This window comes from Haliaeetus albicilla, chromosome 19 (genome assembly GCF_947461875.1).
Source record: "Haliaeetus albicilla chromosome 19, bHalAlb1.1, whole genome shotgun sequence".
Lineage (NCBI taxonomy): Eukaryota > Metazoa > Chordata > Aves > Accipitriformes > Accipitridae > Haliaeetus > Haliaeetus albicilla.
This window is the reverse complement of record NC_091501.1, coordinates 26,671,155-26,693,005: the sequence shown is the minus strand read 5'-3', so window position 1 is coordinate 26,693,005 and position 21,851 is coordinate 26,671,155. Positions and strand designations below refer to the sequence as shown.

The 21,851-nt window shown below is 39.0% G+C and overlaps 1 protein-coding gene across 3 annotated transcripts in view; it reads left to right on the top strand.

Annotated features, from left to right (window-relative positions):
- Positions 1-21,851, top strand: part of FBLN1 (fibulin 1) — an 82,503-nt gene that overhangs the window by 1,509 nt on the left and 59,143 nt on the right. For all 3 annotated transcript variants that reach the window (XM_069806908.1, XM_069806910.1, XM_069806909.1), the window contains exon 2: positions 14,181-14,280. In XM_069806908.1, coding sequence (XP_069663009.1) covers positions 14,181-14,280 — 100 coding nt within the window. The remainder of the gene's footprint in view (positions 1-14,180; positions 14,281-21,851) is intronic.

Genomic DNA, 21,851 nt, shown 5'->3' with positions numbered 1-21,851 from the left:
TGTCAGGTCTGATCGAAGTACAACCCCCCACAAATGGGAGACAGGATCAACAGTTACTTCAGGTCTCGGTGGAGTAGGAGGAAGAGTGAAGCAAAGGATGCAGGCGTTTGGGCGACAAAATGCGAAACATTTATGAATGATACTGTGTGATGCGGTTGCTTTTGAAAGCAGGGGTCTGGACCCAGGCCATAACTCCCCTTCTGTACTGTGCGCTTTTTTCCTGTTCTCTTAATACTGTATAAAAAGAGGATATTCACTTGATTTAATTCAGTGCAGCAATCCAATGCAAATATAACTGGTAAGATATGACAAAGAAACTACTTTTCATATGGTGGTAATGAATTTATCATAGCTAACAGGTAAGTGACTTTTTCTATTAGAGTAACCCCAAGGCGCCATTCAAAGTTGAGGCTTGATTATGCTGTACTCCAGGCAAACATTTGGAAACATATGGTCTCTGGCCTAGGCCTAACAATGGCAGACAAAAGCCAGTGAAGTAATTCATTTGTTACTATCGCAGTGTTTTGGCTCTTAGATTTTCATAGAGCACAGCACTTGTCACAGATATCCCTCAGAATACTTGCTTTTGATAGAGATGTTAGCCACTCCTTTTAAAGAAGGAGGGACAGAATAAAGAAGGTTAGAAAAGCAGCGTTTATTGCCAGAATCCCAAGATAGCTCCTACTTTCTCTCAGATGACAGAGTACATCAGCAAAACTGTGGCTTTGATGTATCACAGTGAACAGACATAGTAATTTGAAGCATTCAACGTTATTGTAAAACACCAAAGAATTTCATTTGGTAATCTCTGTACATTTAACCTTAGCTACTGGACTATTGGTAAGTAATTAATGTACAAGTTCAGATTTTCAAAGTTTGGGGTTTTTTTAACACAAAGTATAGCCAAATTGGGCAGTGAAGGGTATATCAGGTTTTTATTCTCAAATAAAAATCCATACTCTAATTTCACTGAGAATTCTGCATCCTTAGAACTTTGAAAACAGTGCACTGCATAAAATTAGATTTAAATGTCTAAAAGCAGATGAGGATCCTTGCTTAGGACACTACCTTTTGAAGAGTAGACTTTGCTCAGGTGAAATAATTACTAGTAATTATTAATTTAATAATTACTAGTAATTGCTGTAAGAGGGTTTGGGTTTTTTTCTGCATTATTTCACATGGCCATCTGTGTTTTGCAGGCAAATGAAGTAATTACCTTGTGAGATCATGTTGTTTAAGTGCAGGCTCTTTGGGGCAGAGCCTGTGTTCCTCTGTATGACTAGGATAAGGGGGCTTGGGGCAAAGACGAGCTCCTTAATGCTTTAGTGATACAATTGCCAAGTTACTAGGACAACATACTTCTGAAATACAGCCTCCTCCTAAGCTTGTGACCATCAGTTTTCTTAATTGCTTTTCCTTACTAATGAATCATGAAATCATCAGTATCTATTAATTAGAAGTCCTCATTCTGAAAAAAACAGAAGGGAGTGCCTTCAGTGGAACTGCCCAGTGCATGTGAATATAGGTATGCACATCATTCTTTGCAAGAGTAAGGGTCTTAAAAACCTTCTAAATTTTATAATGCAACTTCATTTTATTGTAAACATTGCATTTTTAAAAAACTTTTTTTTTTCCATGTGATATAAACTACTATCTACTAAAGAAGATTAATTACTTTCATCATTGTGTCCAGTCAGTGTATGAATAGTTCATCCTCTAGCTGTGTCTTTGGCATGTCTTGGTACTACAGGCACAGACAGTTTAACTCACTAAACATCTGGAAACGTGTCTATTCAGGGTGAGCTTATAGTTTGTAATAAAAAAAATGTTCCACTGACTTTGTGGAATGAGTTTTATTTTAAGATTATGATTTTTACATGTGCTTTTATAGCACTAAATTTATAAGAATTATATGGGTGGAGGTAGGACTTATAAAAGGCTAAATCTATGCTTTCTTGCCTGCTATCATAGACAAAATCTCCCCCCAAAATCACATGCTACCAAAAAATACAGTTCTAAAATATGAGTGCTATCTCTAAATTAGTTTTCAGTTGAGTTTTGTTTTAATAGTCCAACTTCAGACATGACATTTTATTGCAATCAGGGGAAGAGCAAGATGTTAAACTTTCGTTTTTCATCTGTGTAATTGAAAGCAGACATGTTAGTGAAATCCAAGATGAAAATCCATAAACTAGCTTATCAAGTTACTGCAGTGTATTTATACTATTCTGTCAGATTTCAGGCATTATCTGATAGCAGGTCAATGCATTTTCAAAAGTTATTTTATTTATTGTTGCACTTTAGCCCATTCTGTGAGTTTCATATCAACTTCACATGTGTTTTTAATAAATAGTTGTGTTACGACCAACTTGTTCTACAATACTTTTATTAACATTTTCTGAAATGAAAGATGGGTCTTAGCCCTCTGGGACTTGACAGAAATAGAGTTACCTGGGACTATGAAAGAATTTAAGTTTGGTTTTGTGAGTTATGGATAGATTTAAAGAAGTAGGTGGCAAAATCAATTTAGTAAACAGAGAATATGGGTTTACTAGATGTAGTAAAGTATCTGTAGAGACTAAAAGGGGACGAGACACAGAAGGTCAAGAAAGAGAGAGCTGAAATCCAAGTAAAAAAACGTCAGGGCATGAGCAAGAATTTTAATGGTAGCATAGAGTGGTTTAGTATGAAAGAGATAAATGAACAAAAGCTTTTGTGAAAAACGTAGCAAAAAGTGATGGTTCACAGTGACAGAGAGTAAGGAAAATGAGTACAGTTAAGAAAGAACAAAATAAGCGGGTCATTTTAGCCAGAATAGGCAAAAGTTTTTGTAAAGCACTCAGGAAATGTCAGGCGCATGTATTTACATGTAGATTCGATGGAAGGAAGTAGGCCAGGTGTTGAGATTTTAATAGCTAAGTCATTACAGATAATTAAACTGGGAGAGTGGATAGCATTGCTCCATGATAAGATGTAGAAGTGGAGGCAGAAGATTGAGAAGACTGTAGGGTGAGGAAAAAATAGAAAAATTGTCCACAAAGAAGTCCATGAAGGAGTCATTGGGAGCAAAAGGGAAAACAGAACAAGAGGCCACAAGAAGCAAAAAGACAGAATATAAAGGAGAGAAAGGATCAGTACAGATCGGTGAAGAACCCTAGAAGAATATAAAGGATTACTGGCCATAGTATTTTGTGAGTAAAAATTAGTTTAGAAATGCTCAGAATAAAGTCAAGTAAGTGGAGAAGGAATAGTAAAAGTAGTATCTACACAGATGACGTACTGGGTAATTTACAGTGACAGGGAGAGTGCATACAGTATGGGAAAAATTGTGACAGTAACCTGCCTGATTATCAGACTTGGTGAGGATTCTTGTCCTGCTGAAATCATCTCTGGCAAGACACTGGCTCAGTCCAGTAAAAGTTGTGTTGAAAGTCGTCTCTGATCAACAGGATGCAGCAGTTCTCCCTAGAGAAGGATCTCCAGTGCTAATGCTTTCCTGAATACACTGGCACATCTCTGGCTAATGCAGTTAATGAAGCTTCTTGCCTTTACTTTTTCAAACAAGTAATGCTTTTTTTTCCCCCAGCACTCATGAGTACTTTGTCTCTGCTTTGTACTTGGTATAACCTACTTTAGACTTAAAACTTTTGAGAAATTGCCCTTTGGATTTCAAGCATGTGCTGTTGGATCTTAAGAAGAAACTGAATTTCTAGGTTCTCAGGAATTCTCATTCAAATTCTTTTCAGTTAATCAATTTAATTGAAAATTTTCATTCAAAAAAAGCTGAATGGCATCTCTAATAAAGTTTTGGGCACTTATACACAAGTATAGGAAGTACATTATTTTATCTATTATGGTAGCACCCACAAAGGACGCATGCTGCACAAGGATGTAAGATGCTCCCTGCTAAAGGGTTCACTTTTGAGTCTAGTCAAAATCTGAATCGAGACCTTAAGCTTAGTAACAAAGAAAGCAATACCTAAAAAAATCTTTTGTATCAATGCAGAAGTAAGTGTATGGATATAGGAATATTTTGTCTGGTATATTCCAGCTTTTCAGGGTGTTTCCTAGGATTTACTAAGCACTGGAAGAATAAACTGTACAAATGTTACCAGCAGTACATCCATTTGAAATATTACAATCTTCCAGCTTTGAAGCTCTTATCACTGACTAAATTTCAATTACTGAATACTTCTAGTATCAGTACTTTGGCACAAAGTCTGGAAGAGCTAGATAACCAATTTGCAGCTCGGTATACATAATTTAAAAAATGAGGAAAATCTCATGTAAGAGAGAGTTTTAGTAATGTTTTCTCCAAAAGGGAGCCTTCCCTAAATCATTGCTATATAATGATATGCAAAAAACCGGATCTTTATTTTCTCCCTGCTCTGTAAAGTCTGTGGTTCCTTACATACTTAAACCTTGTCCCATTGTGCCATATATTTTATCCCATCTACTTAGTGTTTCCAGAGTATTCTTTAAATATGTCAATAGTAGAACATCAGAATCTTTCATCATTGTCTATCCCTTTTTTATATTCAGCAATAAACATGCCTACAGTGTCGATATGTTTCTCTTAAGCAGTATATAAAAGCATAGTTATTCTTGCTAATTTTCTGGTCAGATGAAAATAGAGAAATGCCAGTGTGAAAATGTTTTTCCTGAACCATTTTACATGAGATAATACAGGAATTCTTGAGCATATATATGTTTGATACTCTAAGACGTGCTGCTCTGTCATATTCTTGTATCCTTCCTATTTCAGTTGGTTTGATTTGAATATATAGATATACTTGGACTTGATCCAAAGATCTTTAAGATCTAGCTAAAGACTGTTATTTACTGCAGTACATTTTGTATTATGGCCTTTATACAAATGAGCAGGACTAACAATAGATCAATTGTAACACCTTATATAAAATTTTCTAATCGCACATTTTTTTAAGATTTGAAATGAGAAGTCAGGAGAAGATAAAAATTTGTTCTTAAATGAGAAAGAAAAAGTGCCACTTCAGGCTATCAACACCCTGTGAAGTAATGTCATTGTTTGCATTATTTTTTCATACAAGGAGAAGTGAAGGACAAAATTTAGCATGTGCTTGTCAGAAAGAGCAGTTACTGTTCTTCCAAATATGAGTCTTTTTTGTACGTCCACCTGTGTCATCTTGGTGAGACTGGGTTCTTTAAGAGGCCACCTGTGTCCATCAGAGCTGTGAATGCACTCCCTTTTTTTCATGTTCTTTTGAGTATGTAAAGTCTAGGACAGCCATTACTTATACTAAGCTGCTTACATGATGCTGACTCAGTGGACTCCAGTATTAAGCTTCTCTCAATATCTTCACATCTTCTAGAAATCTTCAGAACAGCCTTCTGTCTTCTAGTCTTAGTATCTTTCGAACTCCAGCCCCCTCACAGAAGTCCAAAAAATAACCTATCCAGAAAGATGAAAAAATTCAATGTAATTTGTTCACAGAAAAGACATCTGCATGAAGTAGCAGTCTTCAGATACGTAGAAGGTTGTTGAAGTGTGTAAGAGCCTGTGTATAAGAGGTAGTAACAAAAGAACAGATTTAAATGGTCTTTTGGAGTGGACAGTGTGGTAATATATTATTAAAAATTTTCTGTCATTAGGGACATTGAAGCACAAGAGCACATTGCCTAAAGAGATTGTGGAATCAGCATCACTTGATATTGTTTTGAACAACTAAATAGAAATCTGCCTAGAACTGACCAAATTTTATCAGCTCTTCCTGAGAGTGGTGGATAGGATAAAGTAACCTCTTGAGGGCTCCTACATCCCTATCTTTTGTGGTATTTTGATATGTATATAGGATGCCTTATAGTCTTTCTGCAATAGATGGGAGTTGTCTTTTCTAATTTTTTTAATAGCCAGTTGCCTGCTTTTTTGAAAGATTTTTTTATTAGGCCTGAGGCAAAATAAAAAACCCACAGTAAAGCACTTGCTTTCCCCACCAGAGAAAACAAGGCATGTTGCAACATAGCATTGCCTCCCTTAGGCCTGTCCTTATCACCAGACATAGCAGCTACCTCATCACCAGCTATTGCCATGAATGATTTTAAGAGCCGCTTTTATAAGCTGCAAACAGATACCTCGTAAAATGAGGTTTGGCCATATCTGAAAAATCCCCCTAGTTGTGTGATGGCCACTGCTGGTGCTACCAGAGCCACATTCCCCATAAATGAGTGTTCTCCAGACCTAAGAAAATTTCCAGTAAAATGTTGGCTGTTTTTAAACCAACCACAAAACACACTAACATACCAAGCATTTCCTTTAGGGTGCTGCTGCTTTAGTTAGTGTGCTAACTGGGTTTCTTCATTGATTTCAGCTATCCTAAAATAATCACATTCAGCTGAGAATTAATCTGAAGGTAAATGTTCAAACCCTTTAAGCCAGTTTAGAGAGAGTATCATATTTCTTAGCAGCACACAAACTGTGAGTGATTGTCTGTTAGTCCATAAAGATCCAGTACGACCTCCACACTTGGAAGAGAGAAGCGCTATTGTCAGAGGCCCTCTTTGAGGGCAAACAGTAGTCTAGAGCAGTACAGGAGAGGGACAGCTTTGCAGGCTGCAACAGAAGCATTGGAGACTGCCTCCCGGCCTGTGCTGTTGTGGGTATTACAGGAGAGGGCATCCTGGCTCCAAGTTTCATGCATTTGTTACAAAGTTCAAGCTGGTATTGTAAGAACAACCTAGTGGAAGAACTAGGAATAGCTTACTGTCCAAAGGTGACTAAAGCCACAGCTCAGCTGTGTCTGTTCATCTTACCCCATCAGTGTATTGGTGTATTTGATGTACAGTCTTGAGGTAAACGAGAATGTCTGCAGAAAAAGAAAAGGTCCTATTCACTTTACTTCTTTCTCTGCATATAAAATGGAGGAGGGTATCTTCATTCCAACTCCAGTCTGAAGAGATCCAGCAAATACATCATCTCAGATGGAGAATGGTAATGCTTTACTGCATCGCTCCATTACTCGCAATTCAAAGCATTTGTTTCTGGGAATCATGAGTGCAGATTTTCTGTTTTATGTCTTTCCCTTTCATAGTTTCAGGTCTCCTTCACCCTTTCCTCTACTCTGTGTGCCTAATCCCTAGGTTTACACACAAAATCAAGATGCAACAAGGCTGTACTTACCATGTTATTTTATTACCAGTTGGACCTTTGAAGTCATCTGGCTTCCCTCTTGTCTAAACATGTCTCTGGGTCTATTTGATGCCTTAAGTGGCCAGCCAGAGTGTATTTGCATTGCCAGAAACAGCATTTCCACAGTTTGTTGTAAGGACAGCCAAAAAATCAAGACTACAAATCCCAGCTGCCAGCACTTGACTGCCGTCCCTGCTACACAGGCAGCTGACTTGTCCACCTAATATGAGCCAGGTATCGTTGTTTCAAGAACAATTGGTCTGGCATAGCAGATGAGGCCAAGCACACTTTGTCTGCCCTGAACCTATAGCACAGTGGAGCCTTGGCCAAAGGGATATGCAGTTGCTGTGGTTTTGTGTCAGGAGAGTACAGATGTAAAGGGAAGTTGGAAGACAAAAAATGTGATGCTGAATAATACGGATGGCCAGTCTGTCATTCTGAGGATGCAATTGTGTATGTAGTCTTGGGGTTTTTTTCAGCTAACAGTTAGATGGATGAGCATCACTAGTAAGACAGTTTTCTTGACAGGACAAGAAAGGTTTCATCAGAAAGGTACGCTGTGAAAGTTGAAAGTATTTTTCTTACTGGAAACCTAAACCAATGCATGTCTATTGTAATCATGAGTTCCAAAAATTCTGGATGACATACTGTTACTGAAACGTGTTGGACTAGTGCTGAGCTTTCACAGAGTCCATCTGCTGCCTGTATCTGCATATGCTGAGAAGTGATAATCATGTTCTGTTTTCTCACATTCCATAGTGCTGAGTCTCTTACAGAGTAAATTGACTGAAGGACAAGACCTGCACCACATTTTACAAACTTAATTAACGTGCTTAAAAGATTGAAGACATCTCAATAAGGAGGTGTGACTTTGACCCCTTGACCTGGACTCACTTCCAAATCCATACCCGACTATAACTAGTTATGTGGGCTGGGAAGTCGATGAATTTGACAGTCGCATCACTTAGTGCATTGAAGAACTGGAAAGCTTTACTAGCACGAGCTTGATAAGCCCACCTAGGCTCAGGTGTAGATTTGGTTTGATATTATCATCAGCTTTATAACTGTTCCATAGATCAGCACTGAGTAATGAACAGCTATCTAATGCCAGATTGTACATAGGCTTTTCCATCATCATCAGTGGTACAGAATAGCTGCTATTGTAGATTGTTACTTAAAAAAATCTGTCCCTTTTTGATCTAGCTGGAATGCTACTGCCATGAAAATTAGCCAGTCCTTTTTACTTCTGCTTATTTTTTGCACAATTCCGAGAAACAATTCAGGGTTTCTCATTCCAGGAATCATGCTTTTGGGTAACATTCTTAAGCTTATCTTTCTTTTGCAGAAAATATTCACTGTAGCAGCTGAATAAGCAGTTATTACATCATAAAAGTCTAAGGTTATACAGATTTTAACCACATTTTTTGCTTTGAACTCCCACACAGTATGGCAATCTTGTTAAGATTAGCAAGCTACCTTTTTTTTAAAACAACCATATGCTCATACACATTTTGTCTATGTAAGCATAGTTCATAGCTAGCACATGAATGCATCATGCACAAAATGTTCAAATTTGTGTGACCTTTAATCGCTTCTTACCTGATAGCTCTTCTTCATGACAGCTTTAGTAAAATTAGAGATCTGAGTTCCAGCTGTGTTTCTACTGTCCTCTTCCTGAGACTCCTGAAATCTCTCTCAGAATACTTAACCATATACCACCTTAACATCAGGACAGGCATCCTTGCTATTATCATACTAACATGACTCAAGTTCTTTTGGATGCCTTGCTGCACATACTTTTTTACAGGGACAATGTAGTGATAAAGCTGCGTTTGATTTTATCCAAAATAGACTTAGATTTTTCTCAATTAGTCAATTGGCGTGCAAAATTAATGTATCTGAGTGAAAAGGAAGTAAACATGCTACCATCTTAACAGATCTCTGGTTTATCTTCATATTTTTCTGTCTTGTGATACCAAAAAGCTGAACAATTGCTCCACAAACTTACAAAATGGACCAGGCAGTGTATTCCTGCATGTTACAACTTTCCTGTAGGGTTTCTCTCTCCAAATAAAAGGGCACATTTCAGCTGAACACACACAATATCATCAGCCTTTCCCAGAAGTGTTTTGTCTCTCAGATGCCTGAGATTTCTCTGTCTGATTTGCATGAAACATTATGCACTTGGCAAAACAGTTGAAGGGGCACCAGATTCAGAAGAGCGGTACTGTAATTTCTAGTTGATTGTCTTTGGCACTCCAGCTCTGAGGAGTGCCACAAGCCCAAAAACTGCAGTAAAAGACACATGGTCACATTCAGAGAAAAAAGAACCATCACTTTCTGCACAGTAAGTGAGATTCTCCAAGATGTCGTAATCGGAGTAGTTTCTACCATCTGCTTTCCACTACCCCTTCCTTTCAGACACCCTGCATTACAAACTTATAGTTATGAGAAACTGAAGAGAGGCCATGGCCCCCCCATGCTGTTGGTCCCCTGAAGAGGTTGTAAGGAGGCACAAATGGCCTCGGTATGAACTGCCTGCCCAAAGATTTCCAACTGGGAGCCACATGAATATGCACATGTACAGTTGAATCAACAACACTGGAAAAATACAGTTATGAGACGATAAGTCTGTCCTGTTCCTACTCGTTAGCAACTCCTAATGCCAAAATAGTCAGAACCGATTCCAGTGCAATCAGGAGTTGACACTCGAAGTGTGAGACACGCACTTTCTGAGACTTTGAAAGAGTAGAGATTTGTCCGCGAATGACCATTTTTAAAAGCAAACTGCAAAGCCAAGCTAGAGAAAATGTTTTTCACTGGTTTATTGTTATGTTTTAGAAGAATGGCCTTGAGGGTGGAGTCTTTTTTTTACTGCTTGTTTTTCACTTCCCTCTATTCTCAAGAGATTTTTGGCAGGATCTCTGGAGGATATGAATTGTGATGTCACCGAAACAATGAGCCTAGACCACAGTTTTCCCTCAACAAACTATCCGAAATCCTTCTTTGTCTGGATGCGCTCCTACAGACGAGCTTGCTTAGCTTGGCCTGCTTTGAATTCTTGAGTTATTTGGTTGGAGTAGAGGTGTGTTGCCAGAGCTGGGAGGGAAGAACTGGTGTCCAGAGCCAGGGATTGTCCTTCTGGGGAGGAACTTGGCTGAAGACCCTTTTGTACAAAGCCTTGCAAAAACCTGCAGCCAGCTCTGCACTTCACTTAAATGTGCATCATTTTTCAACACAGTTAAGATGGATTGCAGACAACAGCACTAAAAATACGGTTATTTGTAACACGTTGTATGAAATCTGATGCATATAATGTTTGTTAGCAATACACTGGCAGACAGAGAGCACCAGACAGGGTCTGTATTCCCAAAGAAGAGATCAGACACAAATTCATGTCTTTCGCCACAGACGGATATTTATTTACAAGACTGATTTTGTCTGTGGCATTATAAACTACAATTAGCTTTCAGACACTGGCATGAATTCTGGACACCCTGAGGAATTCAAGAGAAATATTGGCTTGACTTTATAATGACAGAATTTTGACCATTATTTTGGGTATGTGAGTAAGACTAGAAGGGTGACCTGGGTCATAGAGTACAGAACACTGTTATAAACTAACATTTAATGTAACTCTGTTTATAAGTATAATGATTTTCTTATTAAAAAATGTTTGGTTTACTTGATCCCATAATTCTGATTATTGTTTACTGCAGTAATATTTGTTGACAGGAACCACCACATCCTTTCACAAGCTTTACTTATCTAGGCTTAAAATTTCTTCCAGTTTCTCCTCATAAAATAGGGCTTTGATTCCCCTGACCATCCTCCTAGCCTTTCTTTACAGATTTTCCATTTTGATATAATCTTTCCTCAAGAGGGATAGCCAGAATTATGCTCAGTACTCCAGAGCTTTGCAGGGTAGAATTGGTAACTATCTTAAGAGTACCTACCTTAAGATGACTGATGCATCCTAAAATCTCATTTAGCTCTTTCCTTTTTGCTTTGAATTGTTGGATTATAATCACTCGTCAGGAATATACGTTATTCCCTGCAAACATCTGAGTTACTGGAGGGAGTTATCTTCTCTACTTGCTTTCAGCTGCTTTTTACTTTCCCATATATGAAGATCTGCCAGTTGAGGTACTCATGTAAACTCTGTCTGATGTGTGTCAAAGTAAGTGTGATCATGAACAGGTTAAATAATATTTCTGCTTATTTTGGTAACTGCAGCAGGTTAGGAGGTGGATACATGGACAGATGGAAGAGGCTATAGCACCCATACATCAGGAACACCTGGGCTTTGTAACTAGTATAGGGAGAACCAGAGGAGACAGATGCTTGTCCTTATCGGATCTGCAGGAAGTCATCTGTGAAGATGGATAATCTTGAATATAATGCTGCTGCTTACTGAATTTTGCACCCTTTAGATGTGCTTGGAGCAAAACTAAGAATGAGAAAATCATGTGAGGCATTTTATGATCCAGTGGAGAGAGATGGTCTGGGAATGACCTGGTGTGCACTCCCTGTTCTGCCACCAGCTTGCTGTGTAATTTGGACAAGTCATTTAATCCTTCTGTGCTTTGGCTTCTCCATCAAAAAGAAATAAATGAGATTTGCCTTCCCCTGTGCAGCACAGCAACCTACAGATGAAAGGGACTTACTTATATTTCATTAAGCAATCAGTCACAGAATCATTTAGGTTGGAAGGGACCTCTTGGGATCATCCAGTGTTTGAACACTCTCACAGTAAAGTGTTTTCTTCTGTTCAGATGGAACTTCATATGGTGTAATTTGTGCCAATTTCTTCTTGTCCTGTCAGTGGACACTATTGAGAAGCTCCCTCTTCTTCATCCCCTCCCATTAGGTAAACATTAATCAGATCCCCCCTGAGCCTTCTTTTCTCCAGGCTAAATAGTCCCAGTTCTCTCAGTCTCTCCTCATATGAAACATACTCCAGTGCATAAATCATCTTGCTGGCCCTGCACTGGACCTACTCCAGTAAGTCCCTATCTTTCTTGAACTGGGGAGCTCAGGACTGGACACAGCCCTCCAGATGTGATTCCTGGAGGAATCCAGAGGGGAAGGTTCGCCTCCCTCAGCCTGCTGCCAGTGCTCTGTGTAATGCAGCCCAAGATGGTGTTGGCCGCCTTTGCTGTGAAGGTGCATTGCTGGCTCATGATCAACTTGGTGGCCACCAGGACACTCAGGTCCTTCTCTGCAGAGCTGTTTTCCAGCTGGTAAGCCCCCAGTGTGTACTGGTGCACAGGGCTTATTCCTCCCCAGATGCAGGACTTTGCATTTCTCTTTGCTGAACTTCATGAGGTTCCTCACTGCCCCTTTCTCCAGCCTGTTGAGATCCCTCTGGATGGCAGCACAACCATCTGGTGCATCAGCCACTCCTCCCAGTTTTGTATCATCTGTGAACTTGTGGAGGATGCAGTCTTTCCCAGTGTCCAGGTCGTTAATGAAGATGCCGAATGGCGTTGGAACCAGTATTGACCCCTGAGGTACACCACTAGTGACTTGCCTCCAGCTGGACTTCGTGCCCCTGATCCCACCCCTCTGGGCCTGGTGATTCAGCCAGTTGTCAGTCCCCCTCACTGCCCACTTACCTGATCTGTACACTGTCAGCTTGTCTGTGAGGGTGTTATGGGAGACAGTGTCAAAAGCCTTACTGACGTCAAGGTAAACAACATCCACTGCTCTCCCCTCATCCACCAAGCTAGCCACCTCATTGTAGAAGGCTATGAGGTTGGTTAAGCATGATATCCCCTTCATAAATCCAGTCTGACTTCTCCTGATCACCTTCCTGTCCTTCATGTGTTTGGACATTGTTTCCAGGAGGATTTTCTCCATCGCCTTCCCAGACAGTGAGAAGAGGTTGACCAGTCTGTAGTTTCCCAGACCTTCTCTCTTGTCCTTCTTGAAGACAGGGTGGACATTTGTTCTCTTTCATTTTTCAGGAACTTCTCTCATTTGCCATGACCTCTCAAAGATAATAATGAGTAGCCTGGCAATGACATCAGCCAGCTCCCTCAGCACTCCTGAGTGGAGCCTGTCAGGGCCATCAGTCAAAAAACTTAGGAATCAAAGAGAAAACATTAGAAAACTGTCCCTCTTGATAATCAAATTTTTTTTACACAGATTGCATATTTGTTATACAAGGAGCTGTTCAGCATCCGGACTACAAGGTAATTAATAGGAAAATGTGACTCCTGTTTTATTCCAAGTACTGATACACCTGCTGTGCAGTGAACTTTTGCACTTGGAATATGAAGCAAACCTGTAGTGCTTGTCAGTTTATTAACAGTATTTAGTTTTATTGAATTAGGTACCTTTGCAAAAATCATACTCTGCACAAATAATTACCTTCAGTATGCTTTTCCCCTTAGTTTCAGGGTTGGTATCTATATTAATTTTTCTTTCATATGTTAAGTGATCAAAATACCATATACCTTTCTGTCTCTCTGTACAATACTTTTACAATTACAGACTTTTACTTTTCAGTAAAACAGATTAATTGGATAATAACCTCAGGAAAAAACAGTTGTGCAAATTAACTTGTAATGAGATTCATCTTTCTTTCATATCAGATAGTGATTTATCCTGTATTCTTCAGGATTTTAAAAGGTTGCTTGTTGCTACTGCTGCTTTTGATAGTAAAGGAGTGCAATCCATCAGATCCATGTATTGTGCAGGACTCTTACCTATCTGAACTGTTTACTGCTGGAGTATCAGTTGCTGTGGAAGGCTAAGGGAAACTGCAGTTTGCTTCACTGAGGAAAGAATACTTCCAGCACTTGGGCTGATTGCAGGGTGCTAACAGATGCTTCATTTGGCCATGGCTGCCTTTTGGATGGGTGCACTATTCTGTGTGTACATTAGGGAGGGAAAAATGAACTGACCCTCTTTTGTTGTTTGGGTTTTTTTAACTGGCAGATGCAATACCATTTACTAAGGTTGTATTAAATATATTGTTGTGTTTTTCTTTTTTTCCTCATTTCTGCAGATCTTTCAATGGAACAATGCTGTGACAAGGGTATTGAATGGGCAAATAAAAACAGAATATGTACTTCTCTACCGTTAATATCCGAGTCCAGAGAATGCAGGTATATGGTTATGTATTATATATTAAACTATAGTTTATGTTTTCATGTAGAACCATGGGAATGGTAAGTATGAAAACTGATTATAAAATGAAGCACCCAGCTCTTAAATCCGAGTTTTCCAAATCCATGTCTAGCCTTGGGAAAACCTGAGTACCTACTTTTATTCCATTAAGTCCTTCTAATTTTTGCTGTTAGTCTAGTGTAGAGTCACCCAGCTCTAACCTGTTTGACGTGTGCTTTCTTTTAGTCAGAAGTTTCTCTGCTGTACTCTACTCACAGGTCTTGGACTCTGCCTACAGTCAATGTATCTCAGCATGTCTCCACTAATGTCAGCAAAGCTTCTTCAGTTTATGCTGATTGTGAATCTAGCCCAGTGGCAGTCCAAATTCTTGGCCAAAAGTTTTTCAAGAATCACAGCAGATCCTATACATGAATAATCTATAGATTGCATAGATACAGATGTATGTATGTAACACAGCCTTTTAAAACTGTTTCTCCTGTGTGGTGCCACACAGATAATTGTCTTGCAATTATTAGTTGTACTGCTGGATGGGGGAACTTCAAGCTTAACTCAAGATTCCTAGTTACGTAGAGTGTCCGACTTCTGTCAAACGTACTTCACCGTAGAAAATAGTAACCTTTACTTAATAAATAGATTTCTTAATTCTGCAGACATTTAATAGGATACTAATTTCTATTACATAAACTAGCAAATGAAATCATGAAAAATATTAAAATTATTTGCACAGTAATATTTTGGTTAAACTGAATCTTTTATATGATTGGGGCATTCATATTTTTTGTGTTGATAGTTTGTGTTATTTTGCTGTTAAGTACACTTGTTACATTTAATTTGTGGAGCTAAATTTGTGGTTGATAGTTTGGGGGCAGTTTCACAGAGAACTTTATATTTAAAACAGAGTACATTGCTTCCCTCTGTCTTTTCAAATGGATTGCAAAGTGATTTAACATTTAACATTGGTAATAGTAGAAGTGTTGGATTGATCTTTATTACGGAAAGAATGTGTCTTGCAGGCAAGTTTGTCCATGTTTTCTGACTTTTGCATTTATATTGGCATTGAAAGCAGTCTCTTACGCAGAAAAATTGACAGATAGGACTTAAATCCCAATTTAGGAAATACTTGAAGAGTCAGAAGAGTTACAGACAAAACAGAGGCAGGAAAAACAGGAAACCAAGTTTACTGAACAATCTGGGAGCGAGAATCTTGATGATTTAATGATCATTTGATTAATGTGAGTTGCGATTCTGCTGTAAGTGTAATTTACTCTTTTAAAGATTGCCATTTTAGAGAGCCTTTAGGACTTCTTAGGAACTGAAAAAAGCTTACTAATAGTTCATCTAGTTTTTGTGCATAACTGATGTGTAATTAAGAAAATTATAGTGGTGTAATGGTAAATTGGAAATCTCACATATTCTGTGAGAGGCGTGAGCACCTATTGACAAAAAAAGAAGTGGATAAATTCATGCATCTATTCATGACTGTATGATAAATAAACATAGCTCCCCCTGAATCTTGGCTCCACTCTAAAAATGACTAAGTAAAATTGGCACCTTTGACTACTTTCTTCAATGGCAATACTATTTTGCTCCAGTTATGATTGCAAACTGGCGTGTCTGTGAGAGGTACAGCAAAGTGACTTTATGATGCCATTTCAGACACAAAAGAAGGGCCAATTCTTCTCCTAATTGCTGGTGTAACCGGAGCCAGGATGAACAGTGAGGGAGCATGATTGCCTTTGCAATCACATGAGGGTAATGACACTGATTTGGTACATTTATTCCTACTGCACAGAGATGGGAGCAAAACCAGGTTCGTTGCACTTGCTGAGGTCTAAGCAGGTGAGAATATGGCAGAGGATGCCTTATTGGTTACAGAGTTTCAAAAGAAGTTGCTTCCCATTTAGATACCTACAGGCAGTGGGAGCTTCTGGGGGACAGATACTTATCATTTATGTGGTTGTTTAAACCCCAGCTGGGATCTTTTGACTGTCTAGTGCAGCACAGCATTGGACAGTGTACATCATGTGAGTGCGTGCTCTAAAAATCAAGCCTCTTGGGTGTACAAATCCATATTACTTCATGCCAGATGGAGCTGTTTGCTCTGCCTATTTCAGCTTGGGTTTGCAAGGTTAGCAGTTGAATGCAAGGGAAGAATACATTGTGAAGTGAGCAGATTTGATGAAGTTACTGAAGTAAAAATGATTTTGTGCAATTACTTTGCAAAGACTGTGCAACACAGAACAGATTGGATGTGAGTACTTTGCCCAGCACGCTTTACAAGAATTTACGTGCTGTTCTTGAATCCTCTTCTTAGAATAGTAATAACATAATGGCATCTCAGTCCTTCACTCAGAGCAAGCCCACCACTGCTAGGATTTCTTTTGCTTTTATTTTGTTTGTGTGAGGAAGAAGCTGCCTTATTGAATTAGAATTGCACCCCCTTGACCTTTTCCCAGGCATTTAAAGCACATTCATAGTTATCAAGAAGGGTTTCCACACAAGCACTGAGATTCTCTTATTTTCCGGTTATCCTAGAAACAAGCTGACAGTTCTGGGTTTCAACGTCTTTTTAGCATTCTTCCCCCGAAATTTCTTGTGGTCCTTGAGGGAGTTGCCATCTGTGTGAGTGTTACTTGCTGAATATGGTACAGTTCAAACTGCAGATGAACTCACTTGTCCTACACCACAGATGAGCCAGCCCGCGTCTGAAGTTCACCTGAATTAGTAAGATCCATCTGGCTACTGTTACTCAGTTGCATTTAAGTTGAAACAAGGCTCTGGGCTCAATGTCCAGTGATGTCTGCAATCTCTTATTGTGGTTGCTTGTCCCACAAATGAGTATACCTCATTATATTATCACTCTGGACAATGACAGTATTTTTCTCTGTGTCTTCATGAATCAGTAAATACGAGTGTAGAGTTTTGATGAATAATATCTTTGGCTGTCATAACAGCAGCTTTCTCCCCTTTCATCCATTTTCCTGTGATGTGCTTAAACTTGCAGCAGCCGGAAACGGCTGCCATTTATTTTTGGAACTCAACCTGCCCAATAAATCTTCTTGCTTTCAAAATGAAGTTTCCCCTGCCCAGAGCTCTTAGCAAGTGAACTTAATTCCTGGGCCAGAAACAGCATATCTCCATATGAGAATTGCATGCCTTTAGCACTGTGTGAAGTCTTTTTGGAGTTACATTAGGAATAACATTATTTATTATTAGTGTTGCAAGAATGCATAAAAGAAGAAGCTACGGAACACTTTGCTAGGTACTGTGCAAAAACAGAACAAAAAGGTGATCTGTGTTCCCAAGCAGAGACAAGTGGCAGCACTTGGATACAGACTCAGACAGGAACACAAGGAAATAATAAGACAAGAGTGTTTGGAGTGATAGGCACCAGATGCTTAACTGCTGATAGATGTTTATTGATTTATGCCATTGTAAGTCTGGAAGAGCCTGAGATTTTGGACATCAAAGTTGTGACAGTTTTATGTCTGAAAAAGCTGTTAAAGTTATTTTTGGAGAAGTTGTATTTATTAATTATTCTCTCTTCTCTGTAGCCTACTAAGTGTGCCTCACAGTCACTGAGATTTTTGGCTTCACAGTCAGAGGGATAGAAGAACAGTCTTCTATGTTGTCAGGGTTTTATTCCCACTCATTTAGGATAACTTGCTCACTTCACTTTGTGAATAATGTCAAACTCAGTCCTTCTCTGCCACAATGTTATCAGTATTATTTCTCTACATAATATATGATATCAATATAATTTTGCCCTTCACCTTCAAGAAAACTTTTATTATGTAATCTACAAAGTTGTTTATGGATTGCAGCTGATAAATTTTGAGGTTTGTTGAATCAATTATTTTTACTTGAGTCCTTTGCTAATTTATAACACATGATTGAATATATGTATTTTCATTGTTGAGGCACTCTTTATTATTTTCATTTGTCATATTGTGGCACTCATAATACCAGATATTGCTCTTGCTCTTAATTTTCCTAAGTTCATTTCTGTTGTATGTTGAACTGCAAACTGAAAGGACTAAGGGTGGAAGACCCAGCTTGTCTTTGCAAAATAATTCTGGAGTGGAATCATTCCCTTTTTAAGTTTAATATTTTTTGTCCAAGACCTTCCACTGTGCACATGAATAGCACTGACATAGTTTGAACACAGGCTAATAAGTAGAATGAGAGAGGCAGAGGGTAATGAAATTAGACTGACAACAAAGACATTGTTTTCAGAGCAAAGTTAAATTTTAATGCTTGTATGGAAAGAAATGAAAGGGAAAGTAGGTGATTACAAGATCCGTGCTGGTTTAGGAGTGCATCCTCTGGGAAGGAGAATAATAAATGTGAAAGGATTGTGGAGGTTAATGGGCTTGTAGATTTTCAGCTGGAAATTTATTCCATGAAAAATCAGTTACATTGGTTACATTTTAACAGAAAGTAAAAGTGAGAATATAAAACGTGATTCCTTAACTTGATTTATAATCAAATTACCTAGTAATGAAATAAATTCAATTTTAGATCAGCATTTGCAACAAAGAATAAGGATTTTTTAAATGTCTGAGTGATTTCCATTCACTAGTAAGCCATGAATAAAACTTGTCTTTCAGAGATGCATGATTTTACCTGAAGTATCCTAAGTGAATGTCAGTTGTGAGGCCTCATGCTCCTAGAGATTACATATATAGTGTTTTAAGATTTCAGCCATGTTGTTAATCCCTATTTATTTCAATAAAGTTCTGTTGCACTGTTTTAACTGAAATTCAAAATAGGGCAGATAAGGAGGAAGTAGCCTTTGGCCTTTTTAATTATTATGAGTAATTAAAAAAAAAACCCACAGGAAAGTACTCCTCTGCTTTCTTTTTTTAGAGACCAATATTGTAAGCTGTCTGTAGACATGAAGTTAATAGGAATGCTACACAGGAAGAGTTGAAAGGTTTTACACGAAGAGACAAATCTAGATGTCCTATTAGCAAGTAGAGGTGGCTCCTTTACTCTGCTGTGAAGTAGAAAGTGGGTATGTATTATATTAGGGTCTAAGCCAGGAAGACACACATAACTTACCAAAGACAGGAAGAAACACTCTTCATCTCAACAGTATTGGAGTCTGAAGAGCTTGGTGGTATACTCTAGTGACCATCCGCACGTGGGCTGGTGTGCAAAGGGAAAAGGATGGCCAGCTGGGCAGGCTAAGTTGCAGCTGGAAGACCAGTGCTGTGCAGATTTTTCTAGCATTTTTCTCTGCCATCTTTCAAGGATTTCTACCTCTCTTACAGCCACACAAGTGTTTACAGTCTCCAGCAATATTTGCTACCAGTGCAACTTCACTGTAGGATTTGGGCAATGAAGTGTGATTTTATTGTTGTTGTTCTGAGAATGAACAAATGGTATTTTAATCTAGTATTCAATTGATGTTTAATTCCTTGTTACAGTTGGGGTGGGCCACATGACTTATGAATACAGCTGTGGGAAACATTTTAAGAAACTTTTTTGTTTTGGTTGAAATTGCCAATTTGTCAAAGATTTCAAAGAGATTACTTTTATTTGGAAAAAAAAAAAAGCCACACTGGAAATCAAACAGATCTACTGAAAGACTGCTATTGTTTGTTTGTTTGTTTGTCTGTGGCTAACATATCTAGCTCCTCAACAGGACTTGGAGGGCTGAAGGAGCTGGAAAGTCTCAGCTCCCACACTCTTGGGCTTGAAGTTCAGGTTTTACAGGCTTCCAAAGTCCTGACAGTCAGACCACCCCAGAGCTGGGCAGGGAATGGAAATTCTGCTTCAGAGGGAATTTCAGCAACAAAAAAGCTACATATTCTTCCAAACTGGAACTAAATCAAATATCAAAACCTTCAAATATTCTGCCAAATAAAGTTACTGTCCTGGGCTTAACTTCTTGCTATGACTTTAGAGTCTATTTTTGAATAATTTGTTCATGAACTTATCCTGGTTTTGTTCCTATGCATTGAAATCTCATAGCTGTTTTTGTCCAAGTGAGAACTGCACAGTCAGACCATTACAAAACCCAATAAATAAGAATGGGGAATCTTCAGGAATGTAGTTTGACAACCTCGCCTCACCAATATGCACAGAGAGGCAGAATCTGAGCCCACTACCCACATGTCCCCTGCTTTTAGTGGGCTGGACTGGGTGGCCTGATCTTAGAGCTGAGGGAGTCTCCCATGCCGCCTGGGAGCTGAAAGCTCATCCTATGGTCATCAAGAGCAGGGAAGCTCCTCCAGAGGTGATGTACGGGAATCCACTTATCTCAGATGATAGTAGGAGAAGCCTGTAGTTCAGTGGTGCAGCTAACCTGTCCCTCTTCCTTATGCTTCCAAAATTTGCAACAGTGTAAATAAAGGATTTTTAAGAGTAAAAGGTATTGGTGTGCTGAGTATCTTTACATATATGTATTTCTAGGTAATCCTTGAAAAGATGTTACTCATCAGTTCAAATAACTAGAGTTGAAGAAAAAAATAGGTGAATACTCTTAACAGCAAAGAGAATGCGTTCAGTGTTGTTGGTCTCTAAGATGTATAAGATTTCCCATGCTGATGGGTATAAAAGTGTGTTTATAGGGTTTTTCTGTACATTTCTTACAGAGCTCTAACATATCAGGGCATGCCTTTTAGGTGCCCCTTTTGTACTATAAATAGAATTTATCAGCTTGGATTGCCTTTGGGATAATTGCCTTTCACCCTAGCAACTCAGGTAACATTATTCTTAGTGAAATTGGGTTATCACAAAACACATGGATATGTTTATGTCCTTGTATGTGTAATCTGATTTGTAACTCTTCTTCAACTTTTTTCTGTGTTTCCTGGTGTCTATTACAGGACGTAGCGGTGGAAGAGCTTTAAACTGCAAGCTCCACCCACGATGCTACCTAACAAAGCAGAGTTACACATAAAAGCAGAGTGGAGAGAGGGGAGATAACTCCTTCAGTGAGCTTTGCATTCAAGTGGCAGTAGCAACAGGAGTGGAGGAGTTTAAAGCCTCCTCACGTAGATTTTTTTCCCCACAGGAAAGAGTTTTCCATTTATTCACTGAAACCGAGATAAAGTAGAATGATTTTATGAGCAGTGGAACTAACAGAGCTGAGTTTCCTGCAGATTTTTATCCTGTCTCCTCTCCACATCTTCCTGCCCTGTATTACTCTTCTCTCCTTTGTCTTTCTTTGCCTCTTGCTTGCAGTACACTCTGTTTCTCACTATGACTTCGCTTGGTATCTTCACTTCTCCCCATATCTCCATTTGTCCCACAGAGCAACACTGAGCTTCCTTCAACATGCCGTACCTGTTTGTTTGAGCAAGGGGCAGCAGGTGCGAGGGTAGACTGCCCATGGGATTGCAGACTCTCACAATGTCCAGGGCCTGATTTCTCCCTTCCATCAGTCAGAGCACCAATTTGGTTCTCACCATCCTCCCTTCAGCCACCAGCTCTCACAAAACGTGCAAGAATGCAAGTCCTGGAGACCTTGACCCCTGTGGCAAATGTGGTTGAAGTTATCCATTTGCTTAAAAAAATTTTTAGGACAGACTGCAAGGCA